General features: G+C 34.5%; 2 protein-coding genes across 3 annotated transcripts in view; one reads left to right on the top strand and one right to left on the bottom strand.

Annotated features, from left to right (window-relative positions):
- Window positions 1–14,868, top strand: part of Dek (protein) — a 99,828-nt gene extending 84,960 nt beyond the window's left edge. Inside the window, exon 13 of the mRNA XM_067771962.1 lies at window positions 11,841–14,868. Coding sequence (XP_067628063.1) covers window positions 11,841–11,855 — 15 coding nt within the window. The 3' untranslated portion in view covers window positions 11,856–14,868. The remainder of the gene's footprint in view (window positions 1–11,840) is intronic.
- The window catches only part of LOC137243812 (SCAN domain-containing protein 3-like), a 61,782-nt gene that overhangs the window by 31,380 nt on the left and 10,114 nt on the right, over window positions 1–20,288 (bottom strand). The window contains exon 1 of one of the 2 annotated variants that reach the window (XM_067771965.1): window positions 4,581–6,303. The exons of the other annotated variant lie outside the window; for it this stretch is intronic. The gene's annotated coding sequence lies outside the window, so the exon portion shown is untranslated. Of the gene's footprint in view, window positions 1–4,580; window positions 6,304–20,288 lie in introns of those variants that run through there. 2 annotated transcript variants of the gene reach the window in all.

Consider the following 20,288-nt stretch of genomic DNA (forward strand, 5'->3'; position numbering starts at 1 on the left):
GGATTCCGTCGAGGAGACCAGAACATCTAGGAAAGTGGCACCGCCCAAGGCAGGAGCTGCATTGGGCGGATGTTGCAAACATATATATTCTGTGCTGGCAAACTGTGGAAAAGGTGGTAGGGACTGACCGTCTGTTACCCTGACCGGCACGATTGCTGCAGGAAATGAGGGGGAAGAAAACCCCCAGCGGGTTAGGGGGTTAGAATATACCCGCTGTAGGTATGCCTGTCGTTAGAGGCGACTAAAATACCAGATTCAAGGGGTTGTGTAGCGCAACCTTTTCGGGTGGTCACCGCAATATATAGCTTCTCCAAACCCAATTGTCAACCTCACCTAAGCGTGGCGGATCATTAACAGCCGATGCTCTGGCGACCCCGAACTCCTCATAGATCAAGGAGGTGGGAGGGCGGCATGGCCTAGAAGGTCGCATGTGGTCATAACAAATCGTTCCCGAGATGGTCGGGCTTGGTACCGGAACGTACCGGATCTGCATCCGGCAAAGGACCATCAACTCGATAACACTCCCCAAGGCCATCGGGCAGTGTCCTTATCGCTACAACAAGAACAACAGCAGGGGGAAGAAGAAGGGGGCGGGGCTGATACTTGGCATTGCTACCCACTCTACTACGGAGATTGTAGTTATGAGTGGGAGCGGCCGTATGAGCTGTGGCTTGCTGAGCAGCAGAGCTACTTGAAGGTAGTGGGGGCGCTAAGGCGCAGACTACGGAACGCCCTTGGGCGTGAACAGCAAGGAGCCACAAAGGATTTGTAAAAGTTATGAGGACGTCTGGTTTTTGGATCTAGCCCAGAACAGCCTGTCAGATGCAACCATCCCTTGCACGTGACACACTGACAAGAGTATGACCGTCCTAAAAAGGTTCTTTTCCGGCAGACGCAGCAAAAACATTTCTCCGGACCGGGGTCAGGAGACGGACCCGGGTTGGGTTCGATACCTTCCCGGAGCATTTGTGGGAGGGACAACAAATTAAATAGGGTTACACTGCAATGACAGTCCTTGGTCGGGAAAAATCCCGAGTCGCTCCGGTGCATAGAACCGACTGCCTTGGGAAGCGTCTACTAATATACTATTAAATATACTTTTCTACTACAATTTTCGCTGAAGGAGATTGAATTATTTCCCGTTTTACTTACTTCGTAAAATCAACCCGTTCAGATTTTTAAATTTGGGAGTCTCAAAACTCTGTCATCATTGAAGAACAAACCTCTAGTAATTGAATAATGGTTACGGCCCATAGTGGAATAACCAGGTGACCAGGTGCTCTACATTCTTAATTGTTCTGTTATTTGGGCCTCTGAAAATTTTTCACCAATGTTGTCCCCGAATCAGTGTTGTTTTTAGCATTTTTCAGGAGTAAAATAATCCGATTTTAGAACTTTTTTCCCATAATCTATTATGTGAACATCGATAAACCTTCACTGGATTTAATTACAAAAACTCATCACTCAAAGGTATCTTTGGTGTTGGCTTCCGTAGGCAAGGCCGTGCTTAACTATTACGTCTACATTGTTGATGTATTAATTGTATTCACGTCATATCCAACCAAGCGCTACTGAAAACTTTCGACGAATGTTTTTGTCCTTCCCACAAGAAGAATACCATGATAGTCGTATTAAATCTTATTTATGTAAAATCTTCGGCTAAAACAATGGTAACTGTGATAAGCAGTAAAAATAAACTGATCTCAACTTCAACTGCAGTTGAAGCTTTCATCGAAAAACCTAAGATAAAAGAGAACGGTGTTATCCATTAGTTGAACTGTAGGAGCTTTGCGCACTTAAATGGGTTTCGGGTTTGATGAAAAGTTGTACAGTCACACTTGGAAGTGATCGTAATACTTTTAAATATGTTTCCATCCCTAAAAAATCTTTGTTCTTTCCATCTGCTCTGTTGATTTGTCATTGAGAGTCGGAAGTAAATAAGTATATCATACAAACTTGATCAGAAGATCCCCCAAAAGCTCTTGACAGTTGAATTCATGATGTATTGCTAATATTACCAAGTTATTATTTACTAAAATATGTTAGGGGATACAGTCGGTCTACAACCAGAAGATGATGATCCGATCGAGTCGGATTCATATATTCTAAATTACAATCCATAACTGTAACATTCCTCTTATCTTAGTGGTCTGATTTTTAGGGCAAAACAACAAAAGTGAGTTACAATTTTTTTTTAACTTTATTTAGAAATCCATGTTTTAGCGAAGTTGTTACATAAATAAGGTGTAATACGACAGTTTTGGAGTTCTTGAACATTTCTCGAAAGTCTTCAGTGCGCTGCACAGGCTAAAACCATTAGTTGGATATGACGTAAATACGTACAAAGATACCCAAATGATGAATCTCTGTAATTAAATCCAGTAAAGGCCAATCGATATTCACCTACTGGTTTATGTGAAAAAAAAAATACTAAAACTATTGTAACGAATTTAGGGAAATTTCGCTTATTTGAAACCTTCTGCTAACGTTCGAATCGCTAAACTGTTGAATAAATCACTCCAATATTCAGTATTGCAAACTGGTCTTTATTTAGATTACTTTGGGAGTGTGAGGTTCCACTTTGGAACCTCTGAAGAAAATAAATGTTCTTTCCGCACACACTCAAATTCGCAAACAAAATATCTTTAGTTTTAGTTTACTTTTCTTTATTTAAGTTAGATTTAGTTTTTGCGTGTAATTTAATATTTTAAATATTATTGCTAACATATTTAGCTCAGTGCTATTTTAATCTCTACTTTTTGTTTGTAAAATTAAACATTTTTTTTGTCTGCTCACTCAGCTCACAAGTTTTTCCTTCTTTGTGCCAAATTATAATGATGGCCGCCTTTTCTTTTAGAGCCGACCTCCCCGTTTCCAACTCGTTTCAACACCTGTTGTCCATTCAAAATAGACAACAGGGTTGCACCAAGTTGGAAACAGGGTGAGATTATTAGGCTGCTGTTTCAGGAGTAGTACTTCACAATTATACTTCACAACCAATAGCGTGTTTAAATCAAAACTGATTCTTTATTACTCAGCTTGCGCTGCTTTTGTACTCTCGGTTTCCTCGTTCACCCATTTCTCCTAAGGTCCAGTAATTTCGCGTTGTAGCTCATCCGCAGAGTTGCCATTTTGGTGCTTTTGGAGCCAGATCTAGCCCTTTTTTTGCGTTTAGCTCCAACAATTCCGGTTTAACCCCTAACTCTTTTTTTGGCCCTCTTTATAATGTTTGTCCCTTTTTGGCTCCAAATCTATTTCGGCAATACGTATTGTGAAATTTGTAATGTGTTTTATGTGTGTCGAAGTTTTATTTTATTTGTTTCGTTATGTATGATGTGGCAACTCGGTACTCAACTGATAACAAAAACTTTAATCGATAAACTGTGTCATTAAGGTGTACATTGGCTTTCCAACCTGTGCAACAGCATAAGTGTCACCTTCTGAAAGTTTCGACCCTTTAATTCCGATTATAAGAAATTTTTGTCTCTCGTACATTATTTTCATTATACCTTTGAAGAATATATACGAAGTAAAAATAAGATAAATTTATAGACGCTTGCCGCACAATATAGAAACGCTTGGCAAAATAGATTTCTTTTCGGTTGAAAACACATTGAGAATTGTAAAACCTCAAAAGTTTTCATATTTCACAAATGAAAAAAACAAGTATAGCGCTGATGAAATAACCAGATTACAATTGCAATGAAAAAGTATCTATCTCCAAAATTGGAAAAAATATGACTATAATTCCAAAAGCTTTTCCATTTTGTGCTGCCACTAAGTAATGCTGAAGTTGCAAGAACGTTTTAAAACATGAGTTTGATTAAAGCAAACACAGAAACAAAATGAGTTTAGTTATGTTGAATTCGCTTCTGACAATAAGAAGTCGTCTTAAGCGGCTGAATAAATGCTGTCATGACTTTTAAATAAACAACGATTTCTTAAAATTAATGAACACAAAAAATATTTATGAGTGTAGCAAAAATAAGAATTCATCTTCTGAGGACGAAATCATAGATTTTGAAGTCTAGGGTGATTCGTACACCTGTTGGACGTTAAAAATTTAATAAAAAAATTGGAGAAAATTTAAATAAATTTTCATCGGCCAACATTTTGGCAATTCGTATTTTTGGCGAACCTATAGCCGTGCCGTCATTTTAGTAGTGTGAAAAATACTTCTTACTTTTTAACGATCCCTTACCGCCAAGTGGCAAAACAAAAGTTAAAACAAAACGTATTTTTGTTATTAAAAAATATAAAACGAACTATAAAAACAGTATTATTTATGTACCTCTTTTGTACCTCATTTTTTTTTTTGTTAGTTAGTGTAGCTTTTTTATAAATTTGTTTAAGTTTGTCTGTTGCATAGAGAACTGTTTCGGCCGTTTTTGGTAATAAAACGAAGATTTATTGTTTTTTCATACATACGCGTTTCGACCCGACAGCGCCATACTCAGGGTATTCTGTTTTTATTAACAATAAACATGAAAAATAGCATGTAGTTATAAACACATTCAATAATTTTCTCTCAATACAATATTTTTTCATTGCATGTTGCCTCACCATGTAATGATATTTACAAAAATATATATGTAGCTAAATCCGTAAGTTTCTCCTTACTTTGTACATGATTTTATTACATCAAACAAACATTAATACATATAACATTTATAACACCAGCGCCAGCCATTTAAAAATATATCACAGTTCTTTTCCCTTTTAATCGTCAAGCTTATTAATTTGTATTACTTTATCACCGCAGTATATGCACTATTTGTGTTGTTTATATCTTCTTTGAAGTTTATGACGTTCCTCAGCTGTTGTTGTATACGTAAGGTTTCCAGTGTTAGTCGTCGTTTTTCTTTTCGCTCTATGTCCAATATTCTAGCGTTGGTGAAATCAGCTGTGTGATTTTGCTTGTCAGGTGTTTTGCAAGTGCTGTTGTATCCTTTTTGTTTTTGGCGTCCATTTCATGTTCATGTAGTCTTATACCCAACGCTCTTTTTACAGTGCCAACGTAGCTCTTGTTGCATTCGGCATTTTCGTTGCCTTTACACTTAATTTCATATACCACATTATTCTGATCTTTTTGAATTCTATCTTTAGTTTTTGTAAATATTTTGTTTAGCGTGCTATGTGGTTTGTGAGCATAACTTATGTTTTCCTTTTCTACAATTCTTTTTAGTGTTTGATTGTTTGGCAACCCTGGTACGTATGTAACGCCTATATATTTTTTTGTTGTTGAATTCTCTTGCTGTGTATTTTTATTGTTATTCGAACTTTTAATATTATTTGTTGTTGTTTCAATGAGCCGTTTTACGAGTGCATCCGGGTAGCTGTTTTTGAAAATAATATTTTTTTATTTTTCATTGTTTTCTGCTGTAAATTCATTGTCGCTTAGGATCTTAATTTTCCGAATTAAGCTAATAACAGTATTTGTTTTTTGTTTCCATGGATGGTTTGAGTGGTAGTTTATTATTCTACCCGATGCAATAGTTTTCGCATACCAATTCAATGCAATCTTTCTATTTCTCCTATGTATCTCCACGTCTGGGAAGGAAATCATGTTATTTTTCCCTTCTTCTTTCGTAAACTGTAGTTTGGTATGCTGCGCGTTTAAAGTGTTCGGTATGTCTTCCACGTCCTTTGTCTTTACTATTGCAAATATGTCGTCTACATATGTTTTTATGTATTTGACATGTATGTTTTTGCTTTTCAATTATTTTTTAATTTTTAATTAATTGTTTAAGTTTGATTTGAAATAAATGTGAAAACTTACATTGAAAAATATACATATACTTTTAGCTCTTTTTCAGCGGGTTTTGGATTTTCTTGAAGAAATTTAGCTCTTTCTAGCCCTTTTTTTCTAGAATCCTGCCCCTAAGAAATTTTTTTTCTGGCAACACTGCTCATGCGTGGTTAGTTGCCAGCTATATACATGTATATCTGTAGTCCACGCCTCTACCATAGCCATATTCCTGTGTATGTGTGAGTAACTACTTCGGCTGATGACTACATATTTGTGTGTGTGAGATATCCCTTCGTTGCCTTCTACATAAGACTGGCTGCATTATTGTTGTGCATTTATTTAGTAGCAGCTTAGTGATGCTAATATTCGTCACACTATCATACTTGACAATTTCAATTTATTTAATAATTTGTACAAGTAAGACTATTGTCTCTTAAAGTAAATCAACATTTGGAAATAAAACTAGTACGTATATATGTATATGTTAAAATACGATTACAAAATAATAATAATAATAAATTACTTAACTATACAAGTTTTTTTTTTTTTTTTTTTAAGTGAGCTATGATAGCAAAAGAAAGGAGAAGAAAAATTATATAAATCATACTAGACATGTATTTATGTATTGTATGGATAGATTGACTATATAGATAATTTAATTGTACAATATTAATAAAATGAAGTTGTGGGAAACAGTTATATACTTTTTCCTGCTATTGCAAACATTCAAATAATGCCAATTTAAAGCGTCTACTATTGCGTTCATTTTTAATTTTATTTGGTAATGAGTTCCAAAGTTTTACAGCACTAACAAAGAATGTTCTAGATGATGTGAGATATCTATACCATGGAACAATTGGATTGCAAGTTCTGTCTGATCGAGAGAAACTTAGATTTCTAAAAAGATAATCAGGATGCCTTCTATGAATTAGTTCATTTAAGAAGACTAAATTGCGGTAATTTAAAAAATTTACAAGGCTGCAATTAAGAACTCCGATTTATGGTCAAATTTGCGTTTGGAAAAAATATATCTAGCACAGTTATTCAAAGCAAGTTACAACTTTCTCTGTGACTCACAATCAATATTGCTGAATACGGTCGCCCCAAATGATATCAGTGGAAATATAAGCGTTTTCACCAGCTTTAATTTAACATTGATTGGCACAAAGTCCGCAGTGTACCACAACTTTCTTAATACAAAGTATATTTTGCTCAAAATATAGTTTATATGGTCCTTGCACCCAAGATAAGAATTTAATTTAAACCCAAGACTAGTAACAACAGGCTCATAACTGATTGACGTGCCTTGAAAGAAAAGTGATGGCAATGTTTCAACCAATTGCCAGGAATATGTAAAACATGTGGCCTTTGTCTTGGACGCGTTAAGGTTTAGTTTGTTATCATTTGCCGAGGAAGAGATGAAAACTAAGTCCTCTAATAAACCAATCGGGCGAGATAAATATACCTGAGCGTCATCAGCATATAAGTGTATCGATACACTCCTGCAGCAATAAGTCATATCATTAATAAACATCGTAAACAAAATCGGACCAAGTATTGATCCCTGTGGCACCTCCTGAAAAATGCAAAAAACATTTTTTTAGGGGACAACATTTTTGAAAAATTTTCAGATAGCCGAATGACAGAACAAAGAAAAATTTAGAGCGAGGCAGTTGACGGCTTACTTCACCTGTTTATTCCACCATGGGTTACGACCATGATTCAATTACTAGAGGTTTGTTCTCCAATGATGACAGAGCTTTGACACTCCAAAATTGAAAAATGTGGTCGGGTTGCTTTTACGAAGTAAGGAAAACTGGCAATAATTCAATCCCCTTCAGCGGAAATTGTAGTAGAAGAGTAGTTTTAGTAGTATATTAGTAGTGATAGTAAATTTGTAAATGACAAAAGGTTTTGGGGGAAATAATTCGAATTCTACTAAATATTTCGTGAATTGATAAAGATTTATGTTGGTTTGGTCATCCTTTCAGAATTTGTTTGAAGAATGTCGTACGTCAGAATTTTATTCAATAATACACTATCTCAAAATGTGTTTCAAAAACTCCTTATCTGAGCATAAGTTCAATGCATTTTGACATAAGAGGAAGTTAATGAAAAGCGTTCTGAGATAAGACGTTCTTCAACCTTATTCTGAAATAGGGCATTTTTGAGCTAATCCTGAAATGGGAAATTTTTTAAAAATATTTTGAGATAAAACGATTTCGAACTGGCAGCAGATACACAGTGGACCGAAATTGAAAAATTGGGACTTAGGAATTTAAATGTTCATTTTCGTATTCTGTGATCTTTTTCCATAATTTATTGTTATATGAAATTTTTTCGTAAATCCTAATTTAAAAAAGTTATATGACACTTTTAGTAACCGGGTTTCATATCGACATACCCTAACGAGCATATGTGCACATCTAGGTTTTTTTTACAATTTCCAGCAATTCACTAAAATAATTTTTACTATTTCTCAATAAAAATATGTATCAAGGTCTAACCCAGAAGCTTTCAATTTTATTTTAAAAATGTGTGCAAAATTCGCGAAAACTCGACGAATCTTAGAGGTTATACAGAGTTAATAGTTGGCCATGAGATCAAAGTGACGCTTAGATTTACTTGCTATAGAAAAGGTTACAAAGAGTTGATAGTAGGGCATGAAACAAAAGTTAAGAAATTTATTGAAGTTTTTGGGCATTAAGTTTTTGGAAGTGGAAGCAAAAGGAAGCAGTGCGCGTCAAACTAACTTAAATTGCAATAAACTATCGACTATGGTACAGAAAACTAAATATTTTAGTTTCTCAATTTCAATTGGTTACACATACGACATATGATACGCAACATTTACTTAAAATAATAAAAATTGTTTTTTTTTTAGTTTTTTTTTTGTTGGTCATATACCTATATATATATTTGGAGATTTCATGGACTATTGACCGATCGAATAATTTTTGCTTTTAATTACCCTTTTGGTACTAACGAACAAGCTGGAATAGCTAAATTTTTGATTTGAAACGTTTTTGGATTTTTAAATGTAAATTGAATATAAAAAAATTAAATGTATAATATTATTCCGAATTTAGTGCAAACTCCGCTTATTTTACACCTTCTACTAAAGTTCGCATCGCTAAACTGTTGAATAAATAACTCCAATATTTAATAATCCAAAATGGTCTTTATTAGACTACTTTAAAAGTAATTCACAAAAACACTTATACTCGCAACCAATAGCGTGCTTAAATCAAACTGATTGCTATTTACTCAGCTTTCGCTCCTTTAATACCCTCTGCTATCTTGTTCGCATACTTCTAGGCGTTTCTTCTTCTAGAATTTACTACTTGTTTACCAGCTATAAACTTCCAAGCTATAAACTACAGATGCACGTTTATAGCTTCTCGCATAGCCATATGCGCGTGTATATGTGAGTAATACCTCCACCGATGATTGCATACTTTTGTGAGTATCTCAGATATATGCGAGTGTTTGTGCGTATTTTATGTACATACATATGTGTGTATGTGCGATTTGTTTATGTACATATGTGTAGACATAATGATTAATTTGTTTATGTACATACAAATGACTGCTTAGTATCGGCTTAGAGATGATAGTATCCGTTAGTGTTGCTAATATTCGTCACAATCACCCTTATTGCCATTGTCGTCGTCGTCACTGATCGACGACGACGTGTTAAATTCGGTATTGCCATCGTCGTTTTAGATAACTATTGACGACCATCGACACATGTTTGGTATTGGCTAAGCAAATTTGCTGTCGTCGTCGCCCTCACACGACGCCATTTGTGTCGACACTGTTTTTACTGACGACAGAAGGAAAATTTTTAAGTAAAACATTTCTCTATTAATTAATTAAATATACAAATATGTAATATGCATTATTTTTTTAGATATTCAAAATGAAAATAACGAGTGCGCAACAATTCGAGGTTCTTGGGTAATTCTATACGACAGCATGACACTGCTAATACGCGTCCAAAATATCGAGAGAGGTGTCAAACGACGCGTCTTGACATCAGTATTAATAATCCAAAACCGGAAAATAAAAATTTTAACTCGTTCAAAAGATATTAACGAAAAACCGAAAAAAAAACCCGCGGGTACCTCCGAAACCGGGGGTGGTATCTATAGTATTTTTGCGCAGAACACCTTTCTGCGTTGGCGCTCTTCGGGCGCGCTTATAAAAAATTACCCTGGGTGGGTCCAACACCGGTTTGGAGACCAAAACTATATCCGCGCAAAACACTTTGTTCACAATTTTTTCTGTGGGTACAACATTACAACAACCACATGAAAATCGCCAACTTCAACTGCAAATATCTCCGGACAGAGATACAATTTTTATTTATTTTTATTCGGATTATTGTTGTCGAGATTAATATGCGTCTTTTGACACCTCGATATTTTTGGACGCGTATTAGCAGTGTCATGCTGTCGTATAGAATTACCATTTTCGTCACTAGAGCTCGCACTACTGTCATAATAAAACATTTTTGTAAAATCTTGAAATGAAATATTTAAACAAATCTCGAATCGCGAAAAGATACAGAAATAGTAAAAAAATCGAACAGCTGATCCAGAAATAGCAGAGATGGTATATTTTCCCTTCGTTTTATCGATAAATTGGCGTCGTCGTATCAACAAGCTAGGCAATACCGATTTGGTGTCGAAGTGACGACGATGTCGACGACGACAATGACAATAAGGGTGAATATGAATTATCAAATATTTCTGTTTTTAAATATTACCCAGAATTAAAAAGTGCGCAATACAAACATTAAAAAAAAAATAATTTTTCTGTTTTTAAATTCTACCCAAAATTAAAAAGTGATTCGCTATACTTAAATAATAAAAAAAAAAAAAAAAAACAAAAAAAAAAACACGAACCTTTTCGAACCATGAAACCGAGTATATTGCATAGTATATAATCATAACTGTATAAATAAATTAATCAAGTTTTAAGGAAATGTGAGGAAAATAAGTTAACGGTAAAAAGGGTGATTTTTCCCATACTTAAAATTTTTTTATTTGCTATAACTTTTTTATTTAAGACTTTATGAAAAAATACTCATATATAAAAACGTCATGTAATGAGACTTACAATCGATCCCCATCAAAGTTTTTGTGTTATTAACTAATATTTTTTCTATTTCCCTAAGTCCACTGAAAGCCAAATCCAGACCACTGTGCGACATGGGGAGATACTCTACTCAGCAGCCGCAATGAACTGACAAAAAAATAAAAGAAAATGGCTTATTGTCTTAGAACTTTATATTCTGGCCTTAACTTTGACAGAAGAGTTAAGCTTTTGTGCGGCCCTGCTATACAGGGAAACCTCTTTTCCCTTTAAGTGTTCATGGAAGTGAACGATAAATTTTAAATTGGTTTAGGTTTGGTATGTTCATAGGTTTACGAACGTGCACGATTCCTTGATGTCCGTACTTTTAATAAAATTACCTATGTTCAGCTTTAAATTAGGCTTGGTCAGTTATAGCAGATGTAGGAAGTGCGGGTTGTAGGAGGAAACGAAGGAGCACGTTTTGTGCTCATGCCCTGCGCTTGTCAGGCTAAGACTCCAGCTATTACGAGTGATACAGCTGTCAGATCTAGAAGCAGCAAGTGACGTAGGTCCTAAAAAGCTTCTAATATTTAATATTTATAAATATGTCCTGGGTTTTGATAGAGGGTTTCAGTTTGGTTGTTAAATAAACTTCTGGTAATACTACGGACTCATTCAGTCTATGTGAGGTCTTCATAGACCGCTCAATTCAACCTAACTTAACCTATGTTCAGCCACACTATTAGATCATGGCATCATCATAAACTGCGGCGCAGTTCGATTTTGACATTCGTCCATTGAATTTACAAAAACAAAGTACATGGCACCTTTATTTATGTCTGTAGGTATGTCACCATGCTGCCACCTTGTATGGTGCCGCCATGCTATTAGGAGAGGTCTATGTGTCATTACCACATCTGTCAACTTTTTTTGTGTTTTTGCTGTTTAATTCAAATTTTAATGAATTAGTAAAATTTTTAATTTGTTTACATATTTTTTCTATTTACAGTTAATTGCGGCATAGACTACAAGCCACAAGAAATTTTAAAGAAGAAAAAGTGCAAAACTCAACATTGCAAATTTGCAAATAAAAATGGAGTAACATTAGTGAGCAGCGGCAGCATTAACAGCAAAAACTATATCTACCAACTACAACAACAGCTGCCAGTCTGCGCTGCAGCAACAGTGTATTTTATAATTACATATTTAGATATAAAAAAATAAGTTTCAATTTGACGGAATTCGACAGCGTTGAAGAGTTTGTGTTTTTTTACAGCATTTTGTGCACATTGATTAGCTTTTTCTTTCTTTTAACACCGTGTACCTATGTATGTGTGTACCGCGTTGGCTCTGTGTGCAAAAACTTAAGAACTGTACTACATACGCCTATATACTATAGGCTCATTCCATTTCAAGACACCCGATCCGCGCAGAACATGATTTTTGATTTCGATGAAATTTTAATATGTTGTTCTTTGGTCAAAATAATGAAACATGTTTTCTTTTTTGCCTCAAAAAAATTTTTTTTTCGGATTTATCGGCAATTGAATTCTATAAAATGCAATCGATATTTTATTCACCTATTTCTTCAACTGTCAATAAATTTGTGAAAAATTAACCGATTTTCATGATTTTTTCTTTGAAATGTTCGGTATTACTTTTACTTTTACATATATAAATCTATAAACAATAGCATATAGTTTAAAAAGTATTTAGTAAAAATTTATGGCTTTTTTCAAAAATTTATTTCTCAAAAACGGTTATTTTTTTTTGTTTAAACTTTTTCTATATTGAGTTAACAGTTCATATTTCAACTTGGCCAAATGCCTATTAGCCAAAACTCGTTGTTTTCGAGATATGCATTTTTCAATATTAAACATTTTTTCCCCCCATTTATTGATGCAATGCATTACAGCATACAATAACTATCAAAAACTAATCGATTCTCATGATTTTTTCTTTGAAATGTTCGTTATTACTTTTAATTTTATAGAAATTTATAAACAATTGCATAAGTTAAAAAAATTATTTGTTTAGTATTTAGTAACAATTTATGACTTTATTTTCACAAATCAATATTTCAAAAAACCGTTTTGTTTTATTTAAACTTTTTCTATATCGAGTGAGCAGTTTATATTTCAACATGGGTAAATATCCATAAGCCAAAACTCTTTGTTTTCGAAATGTGAATTTTTGAATATTAAACTTTTTTTCGCCATATATTGATGCAATACATATCAGCATACAAGGCAATCAATGCCAAATGCTTAAAATTAATTAAAATATCACATTTATTATTGAAAACCTTCGTTTGTTAATATTTTTCAGAATATGGCAAAATATTTCACTAAACCTCCAATACCGTTGTTGTTGTTGTAGCAGTGACCTCCGCTTCCCAAGGCAGTTGGTTCTATGTACCGGAGCGACTCGGGATTTTTCCCGACCAAGGACTGTCATTTCAGTGTAACCCCGTTTAATTCGTTATGTCTTTCCCTCCAATACCGTCACAAGAGTCTTTGCCATGTCCTGTTACAAAATCACTGTAATTCTGAAAAATAATAAAGAAATGAATGCTTTCAATAATAAATGTGATATTTTAATTAATTTTAAGCATTTGGCATTGATCGCCTTGTATGCTGATATGTAGTGCATCATATATGGCGAAAAAAAGTTTAATATTCAAAAATTCATATTGCGAAAACAACGAGTTTTGGCTAATAGGCATTTGGCCAAGTTAAAATATGAACTGTTCACTCATATAGAAAAAGTTTAAACAAAAAAAAATAACATTTTTTGAGAAATAAATTTTTGAAAAATGTCAAAAATTTTTAGTAAATACTAAAAAAAAATTTTTTTTAACTATATGCTATTGTTTATAAATTTATATAAAAGTAAAGTAATACCGAACATTTCAAAGAAAAATCATGAAATCGCTTAATTTTTGACTAAGTTATTGACAGTTGAAAAAATTGGTGAATAAAATATCGATTGCATTTTATCAAATTCAAAGGCAAACAAAAACACGTGTTTCATTATTTTTACCAAAGAACAACATATTAAAATTTCATCGGAAATCAAAAATCATGTCCTGCGCGGACCGGGTGTTTTGATATGGAAAGGGCCTATATATGTCCATCTATATATATGTACCATGAAAACAAAAAATTTATACGAAATTTATTTCGATTATTAAATGGTAAATTTATTAAAACTTATGAACATACACAAACAATGTGTATAGATAACAAATCAATTGTCTTTGCTGTTGCATTTTTTGCTATTAATAATATACTATATATAAAACATAATTTTTCTCTAAATTTTTTGATACTTTAAAGCAGTGGTCACCAAAATTGAAACTGTGGCTGTGTGAGTAAAACTAATGTTGTTAGTCGTAGTGATTTAGTTGGTGATAAAAAATCAATGAGGTGGAACGTATGCGCGCATGTTTGTTAACACACAAAAAGTAATTCGTAAATATGCGTTACAAATACTACTTCATTGCTTGAGTGTAACGAAAAATTTAAACAAAATAAATTGTTAACATTAAACCATGAAAACATTTTGCGCATGAGCATTTGTTTGCAAAATATTTTTTCGCAAATGCGCAAATAAACATAGCCTCATCATCCGATGTTGCTATTCTGCTTGTTCAGCGCCGACTAAACAAAAGAGAATAATGATATGTGTAAAGTGAGCGCGAACAATTATTTCACCAGCTGACGACCACTGCCTTAAAGTAATGTACTTGCACGCAGTTCACCATAACTTACATACATACTATAGATACACTTGATTTTTCTTAGTTCTAAAGCTTATTGTATAAATATTTGATTTTCTTATGACTTAGTAACAAAAAATTTTACATTTAAAGAAAATATTGTGGAGTGCAAATTTATAGAATTTCTGTAAAATGTTTAAAAAAGTAATAATAAAGCAGAAGAAGAGATAACACACTTTGTAAAGTGTACGTAAAATAAAAAAACTGATAAAACTGAAAACGTAAAATAAATATATATAACTAAAAATTACGAAAATGTCATTTTTTTAATTTACATGTTTGCTGTTTACATACTAATGCGTTATTTGTAAAAATAAGCAAAATAAAATGCAAGGTAGCTGATACAAACAAAAACTAAACCTTTGAGGAACCGAAAAAAGGTGTAATAATAAAAGAAAACCAAAAACTAGCGTCAGTACAAAAAAAGAAGAAAACTAAAACAAAATTCAAAAAATAATAATGACTTTATTTTGTAATATTTGGCATAAATTGTGAATAAAAAGTGACGCATAAAAAAAAACCACACAAAATTTGTCTACAGCAAATTACTTATTAATAATAAAAAAGTAAAGGGGCGGATGTGCGAATTGTGTTGAAATGTGAATGGAGCAAATAAGTAAAATAAAGTAATAATAATACAAGAAAAAAAACAAAATTATATATCCTACCATTATTTCCTGCTTATATTTGGAATTTATGTCGTTGCTTCAAACCGCCGTTTTATGTGATGCCGCATCACCTTGCGAAACCTGACATTATCACCGACTAAATCATCGGCGACCTTATTTACAACATGGACGTCCCAAATGTCGACCATTTTGAACATCCACGTCAATAGCACTACGCTACCGACTGTCTCAGACCCCAAAATCTTGGGTGTGACGTTTGATCAGGACCTACATTTTGGTGAACATGCAGTCGCAATTGTACCGAAAATCGAGAGCCCTCATAAAATCCTCCAAATCTATTGCTGGCAGTACTTCGGGGAAAAGATAAAGGAATGCTCATTACCACTTACAAAGCAATTGGCCAGCCGATTGCATGCTATGCGTCCCCGATATGGTCGCCAAGCCTAAAGACTACTCACTGGAAGAAGCTAAAGGCCTGCCAAAATACTGCCCTCCGAGCCGCCACAGGATGTCTTCTTATGTCCCCAAAACACCATCTACATAATGAGGCGAGAGAATACTCTCCATTAGGGGGAGAAATGAAATGCTAACCAAACAGTTCCTGTTGAATACCCAGAAACCTGGCCATCCCAACAGACATTTGACTGATGAGCCAACACCGCCCAGGGGCTTAATGTCATCTCCGTAAACATACGGAAATACGGCACCTGAGAACACAGCCGTATAAAGCCAAAAAACACAAGCAGGGCCCGTATTACGTGTTACGATCAGTGACTGAAAACCATTTTCATTCAAGCGGTAACTATGCAACTGTCAAACTTTTTCTAAAATTTATAATAAGTTATGGATCTAATGAGTACTATTTGTTGCTAGTTTAAATGTGCCATTAATCCGACCCACCATTTCAGAGCTATTGAGATTTAAAAAATTTGTTTCGATCACGGATCGTAACACGTAATACGGGTCCAGGTCCTCAGTGAACTCCACAAACAGGCGTCGGACCTCTATGCCAGGAATTGCCCGGTGAATCCTGTACTCAAAGAACAATACCGTAAACTTGCAGAGAGGAACGCACACTCCCTAGGGAAACGCGAGTCACTCTACCTCAACTACGATCTGGATACTGTAACAGTTTAAAATCTTACCTATACAGAATCAACCGCGACATACAAAAAGTATGTTCTGCTTGTAACGTGTCCCCACATGACACCAACCATTTCTATAACTGTATTGTGGAACCAACGCCTCTAACACCCCCCTATTATGGACTGCATCTATTGAAACAGCAAGTTTCATTGGACTCCCGTTAGAGGATATTGATGATTATTGACCGGTCGCACCTATTGGATGGGGCGAAGCACTGCTACAACAGCACCAACAACAAGTCGGCCGCCATCGTTATTTGAGGGTTAGTGATGCACGAAACCACACAAGATTGCCACCGCTGCTTTTACCAAAAGGAGCAATCTTGCGTGTATGAGATCAAAAGTAGCAGATAGACTGATGTCTACCGCGGTAGGCAAGAGTAAGAGGCGTCTAAAATCAACAGATATAGATAAATAGGCATGGTCATATCAAATCGTTGCCTAGATGATCGTGATATCCGCTGCATGATGCTAGTTTCCGTAACGTATTATCAAAGGACTATGAACACCGATAACACTCCACTTCGGGGAGTGTCTTTATTGCTACAACAACAACAACAACGAAGTATAGCAATAACATAAAATTATGTGACATTTACTGGAGTGGCTATGCAAATAAGCGCAGTTCGTTTTCAGACCCTTGTCAAGTACTTCCGTTTACGCATTTGAATGAAGGTCATGCCGCTATCCGCATAAAGCCGAAATTCCGACGAAGAGATGAAAGACGCATTATATGAACAGGCTCGGCCACTTCAACGCCTGGGTGGATGGACAAAGGTGTTCTTGCGCCCATAGTCGGGAAGGTCAGCCTCCATGACGAAAACCGTGCTAAACATTGCAATAGAAAGTTGTTTTATATACTTAGGTGCACAATTAGAGCCCCATAAAGAGACTCGGATCAACTATCTCGTCTCAATCAAAATTCGCATCCGCTTCTGCGCCTAAAAGCTAGCAAAAAAAATGCAATAGCAAAAAGGTGCGAAATTTGGCTAACTCAAGCACAAGACGAGTCTATACCCTTCCTTACTTGTTTTATTTTGGTTTTGATTTCATAATAGAAATATAAGAAACTGTAATATATTTGGTAATTCCATACGACAGCATGACACTCTTAATACACGTCCAAAAATATCAGAGGGGTATCAAAAGATGCGTTTTCGATCCAGGATCGCGAATCCGAAAGCGGAGGTAAACAATTTTGGGTGTGTCAAGAGATATTTGTAAAAGAAATTTTGGAAAATTGTATGTGGTTGTTGTAATTTTGATGATTTTGTGGTACCCACAAAAAAAATTGTGAACATAAGTGTTTGCGCGGATATAGTTTTGGTCTCCAAACCGGTGTTGGACCCACCCAAGGTAATTTTTTATAATCGTGTATTCGTTTTTCTACGAACTGGCTCACCTACTACATACATGTTTTGTGCAGACCCAAAAATTTATCTGCTAAGGCGGACGAACTTTTGGTGCCAAGGTAATGCCGAGGGACAATCAATACCATTTATACAAATTTTCTTAAATATTTTTGAGGGATAGGCCAACACACTAGCTCTACACCACGGCGAAAGACTTTGACCGTTCAGCCGGTAAATTCAGCCTCCACGAATTATCATACTCCAACTGGACGATGATGTTTAGCTAAGCTGCGAAGAGCTACTACGTTTTTGCTGGCGTGGGCAAGTTATGGGAAGATCTCCACTGGGTTCGGAGAAGCAGGTGGGGAAGACTTTGATCTCTCTTGGTACCCGCTGCTGGCGTCAGATATCGGGAAACAGCATTAGCTGGAGTGACTTGTTACGCTACAGCCAGCATCTCCTAAGCGGTTAAGCGCCACTTAAAAAATGTATCATCCAACCGCGAGGAAAAGGGCCAAAACAAACCGAAGAATACCTCCAAAATCATTTTTTCCGCAGTAGCGAAGACACTTAGGCTGCTGATCTCTTATAAAGTGAAGTTTCAGCATATTTAAGGCTTAAAGACGTATCAACCAAGTGAAGAAGGATGAATAAAAAATCAATAGGGGTTGACTCCAACATTCGCTTCTTAATTAGAAGAGGTTAAGAAGTAAGGTCTTTTCTTTTGTCCATTTGCAAAAATAGGACGTGTTGAGGCATCCATTATATTGGTAACTAATTTTTTTGTCATATACATACACAAAAACCGATTTCAAAACTTCGAAATATTTTTTCACTTATTTCATAAGCATTCTATTTTTTTTTGGGATTTTAAAAAAGTGAAAAATGTTAAACCAACAATTTTTTTGTGTTTACTTTGGTTTGTCATTTTCTCAAAGTTTAAGAGTGATTTAAAATTTTTTTTTAAAATCGAAAAACCATTATGGCCGCCAGAAGAGTAAATGGTTTTACCTGGTAATATTTATACCATGGTTAGGATAACATCACCTGGTACTGAATTCGCCTTGCTCAAGCATAAGTCAACCACAAAATTGGTAAACGTCGATCAAGAAAAAAAAAAAAATAGCTGGTATGATTAGAGATGGGATTGTACCGGGTATTTACCATTTTTATGCGTAAATACCAGGAAAATACCCGGAATATTCCTTATCTGTATCTTTTTTTGGGTATTTAAAAATCATTTGAATCGAGGCTGCTTGGAATTACAATTCAGCTATTTAATTTATACGTCATTTGAAATAAAAAAAATTTCGTTTTGATTTTAAGCAAACAACCCAGCAAACACTCGGGGTCAACAATTAGTCTGAAAGGAGTCCAAACTTTGGATCGTTATGAACTCATTTAGGAGCCTGAAGTGAATGCTATGTGAATTCAAGCGCTCTCATATTTTGCCTCTGACATAAGTCTTATACAGGCCTCCTTCCGATATCATATACATATGAGCCTTATTGGCCTCATATACTGCTAATTTTGAGTTCTTTAATGAATAGGCAGAAAATTGTTGTGATAAATCTCTCATGAGGATAAGATAGGAATGAAATTAGTATTAGTTGAATTATATTTTTCCCAAATTATTAAATAAATTATAAATTAAAAATTGCTTCAAATAAATGTTTTCATACATTTAAAGCAACTAGGGCAATCCCCGCCTAACTCATACGAATCATTCGAAATTCATTCAAAATAAAAAATAAATAGAATTTTGTGTGGAAATTGTTCAAGTCCAAGGTGTTCAAATGAAAATATCTAGCATCAATACAGCGGGTCATTTTTTTTCTCAACGGAATATCATAGAGAGTAAAATTTTGCGTATGTGGTCTTCCTTGCGTGCAAAAATATGATCCAGAACAATTTTTTTGCACGGTTTTTGCAACAATTTTAAAAATAGAAATTTATTTCACAGAAATAAAAAATGTGCTCTGAAATAGTTTTTAATTACAAACAAATTGGTGTTTGAATTGTCAAAATCGGTGGAGCCTATCGGCTGCTATTCAACTTTAAAAGAAAAAGGACAAAGAAAATTCAAATGGCGATAATTAAGGATACAGTTTTTTCTGGAAAAATCGAAGACGAGCTTTGTTTGTATTATCGATAGCTATCAAATAATACTTCTATTGCTCAAAAATAAATTAAACGTTTTTAGTTGATCCGTTTCAGAAATTTTGACTCTGTGTCTTTAAATATAACATTTACATATTTACATTGCTTTATTAAAATTATATAAGCATGAAATGTACACATCCAGTGATGATAAAAGTACCAAATAAAAAAATACAAAAAGTATTTAAAAACAGAATACATACATACTTTCGAAAATACTTTGAAATCGAAAGCTTACGTGTTGGTATTATTAAGTGCTTGTACGCAGATCAAAAGAAGAATTTTGCATTTTTCTTGAGCATGAAAATAGCAGTAGGCACAAAATTTTGGCATTTCACGATGCATGGCAATTTATACATGAATACCGCTTTTATAAAAATAAAACAAAAT

This window comes from Eurosta solidaginis, chromosome 3 (assembly GCF_040869045.1).
Source record: "Eurosta solidaginis isolate ZX-2024a chromosome 3, ASM4086904v1, whole genome shotgun sequence".
Classification (NCBI taxonomy): domain Eukaryota; kingdom Metazoa; phylum Arthropoda; class Insecta; order Diptera; family Tephritidae; genus Eurosta; species Eurosta solidaginis.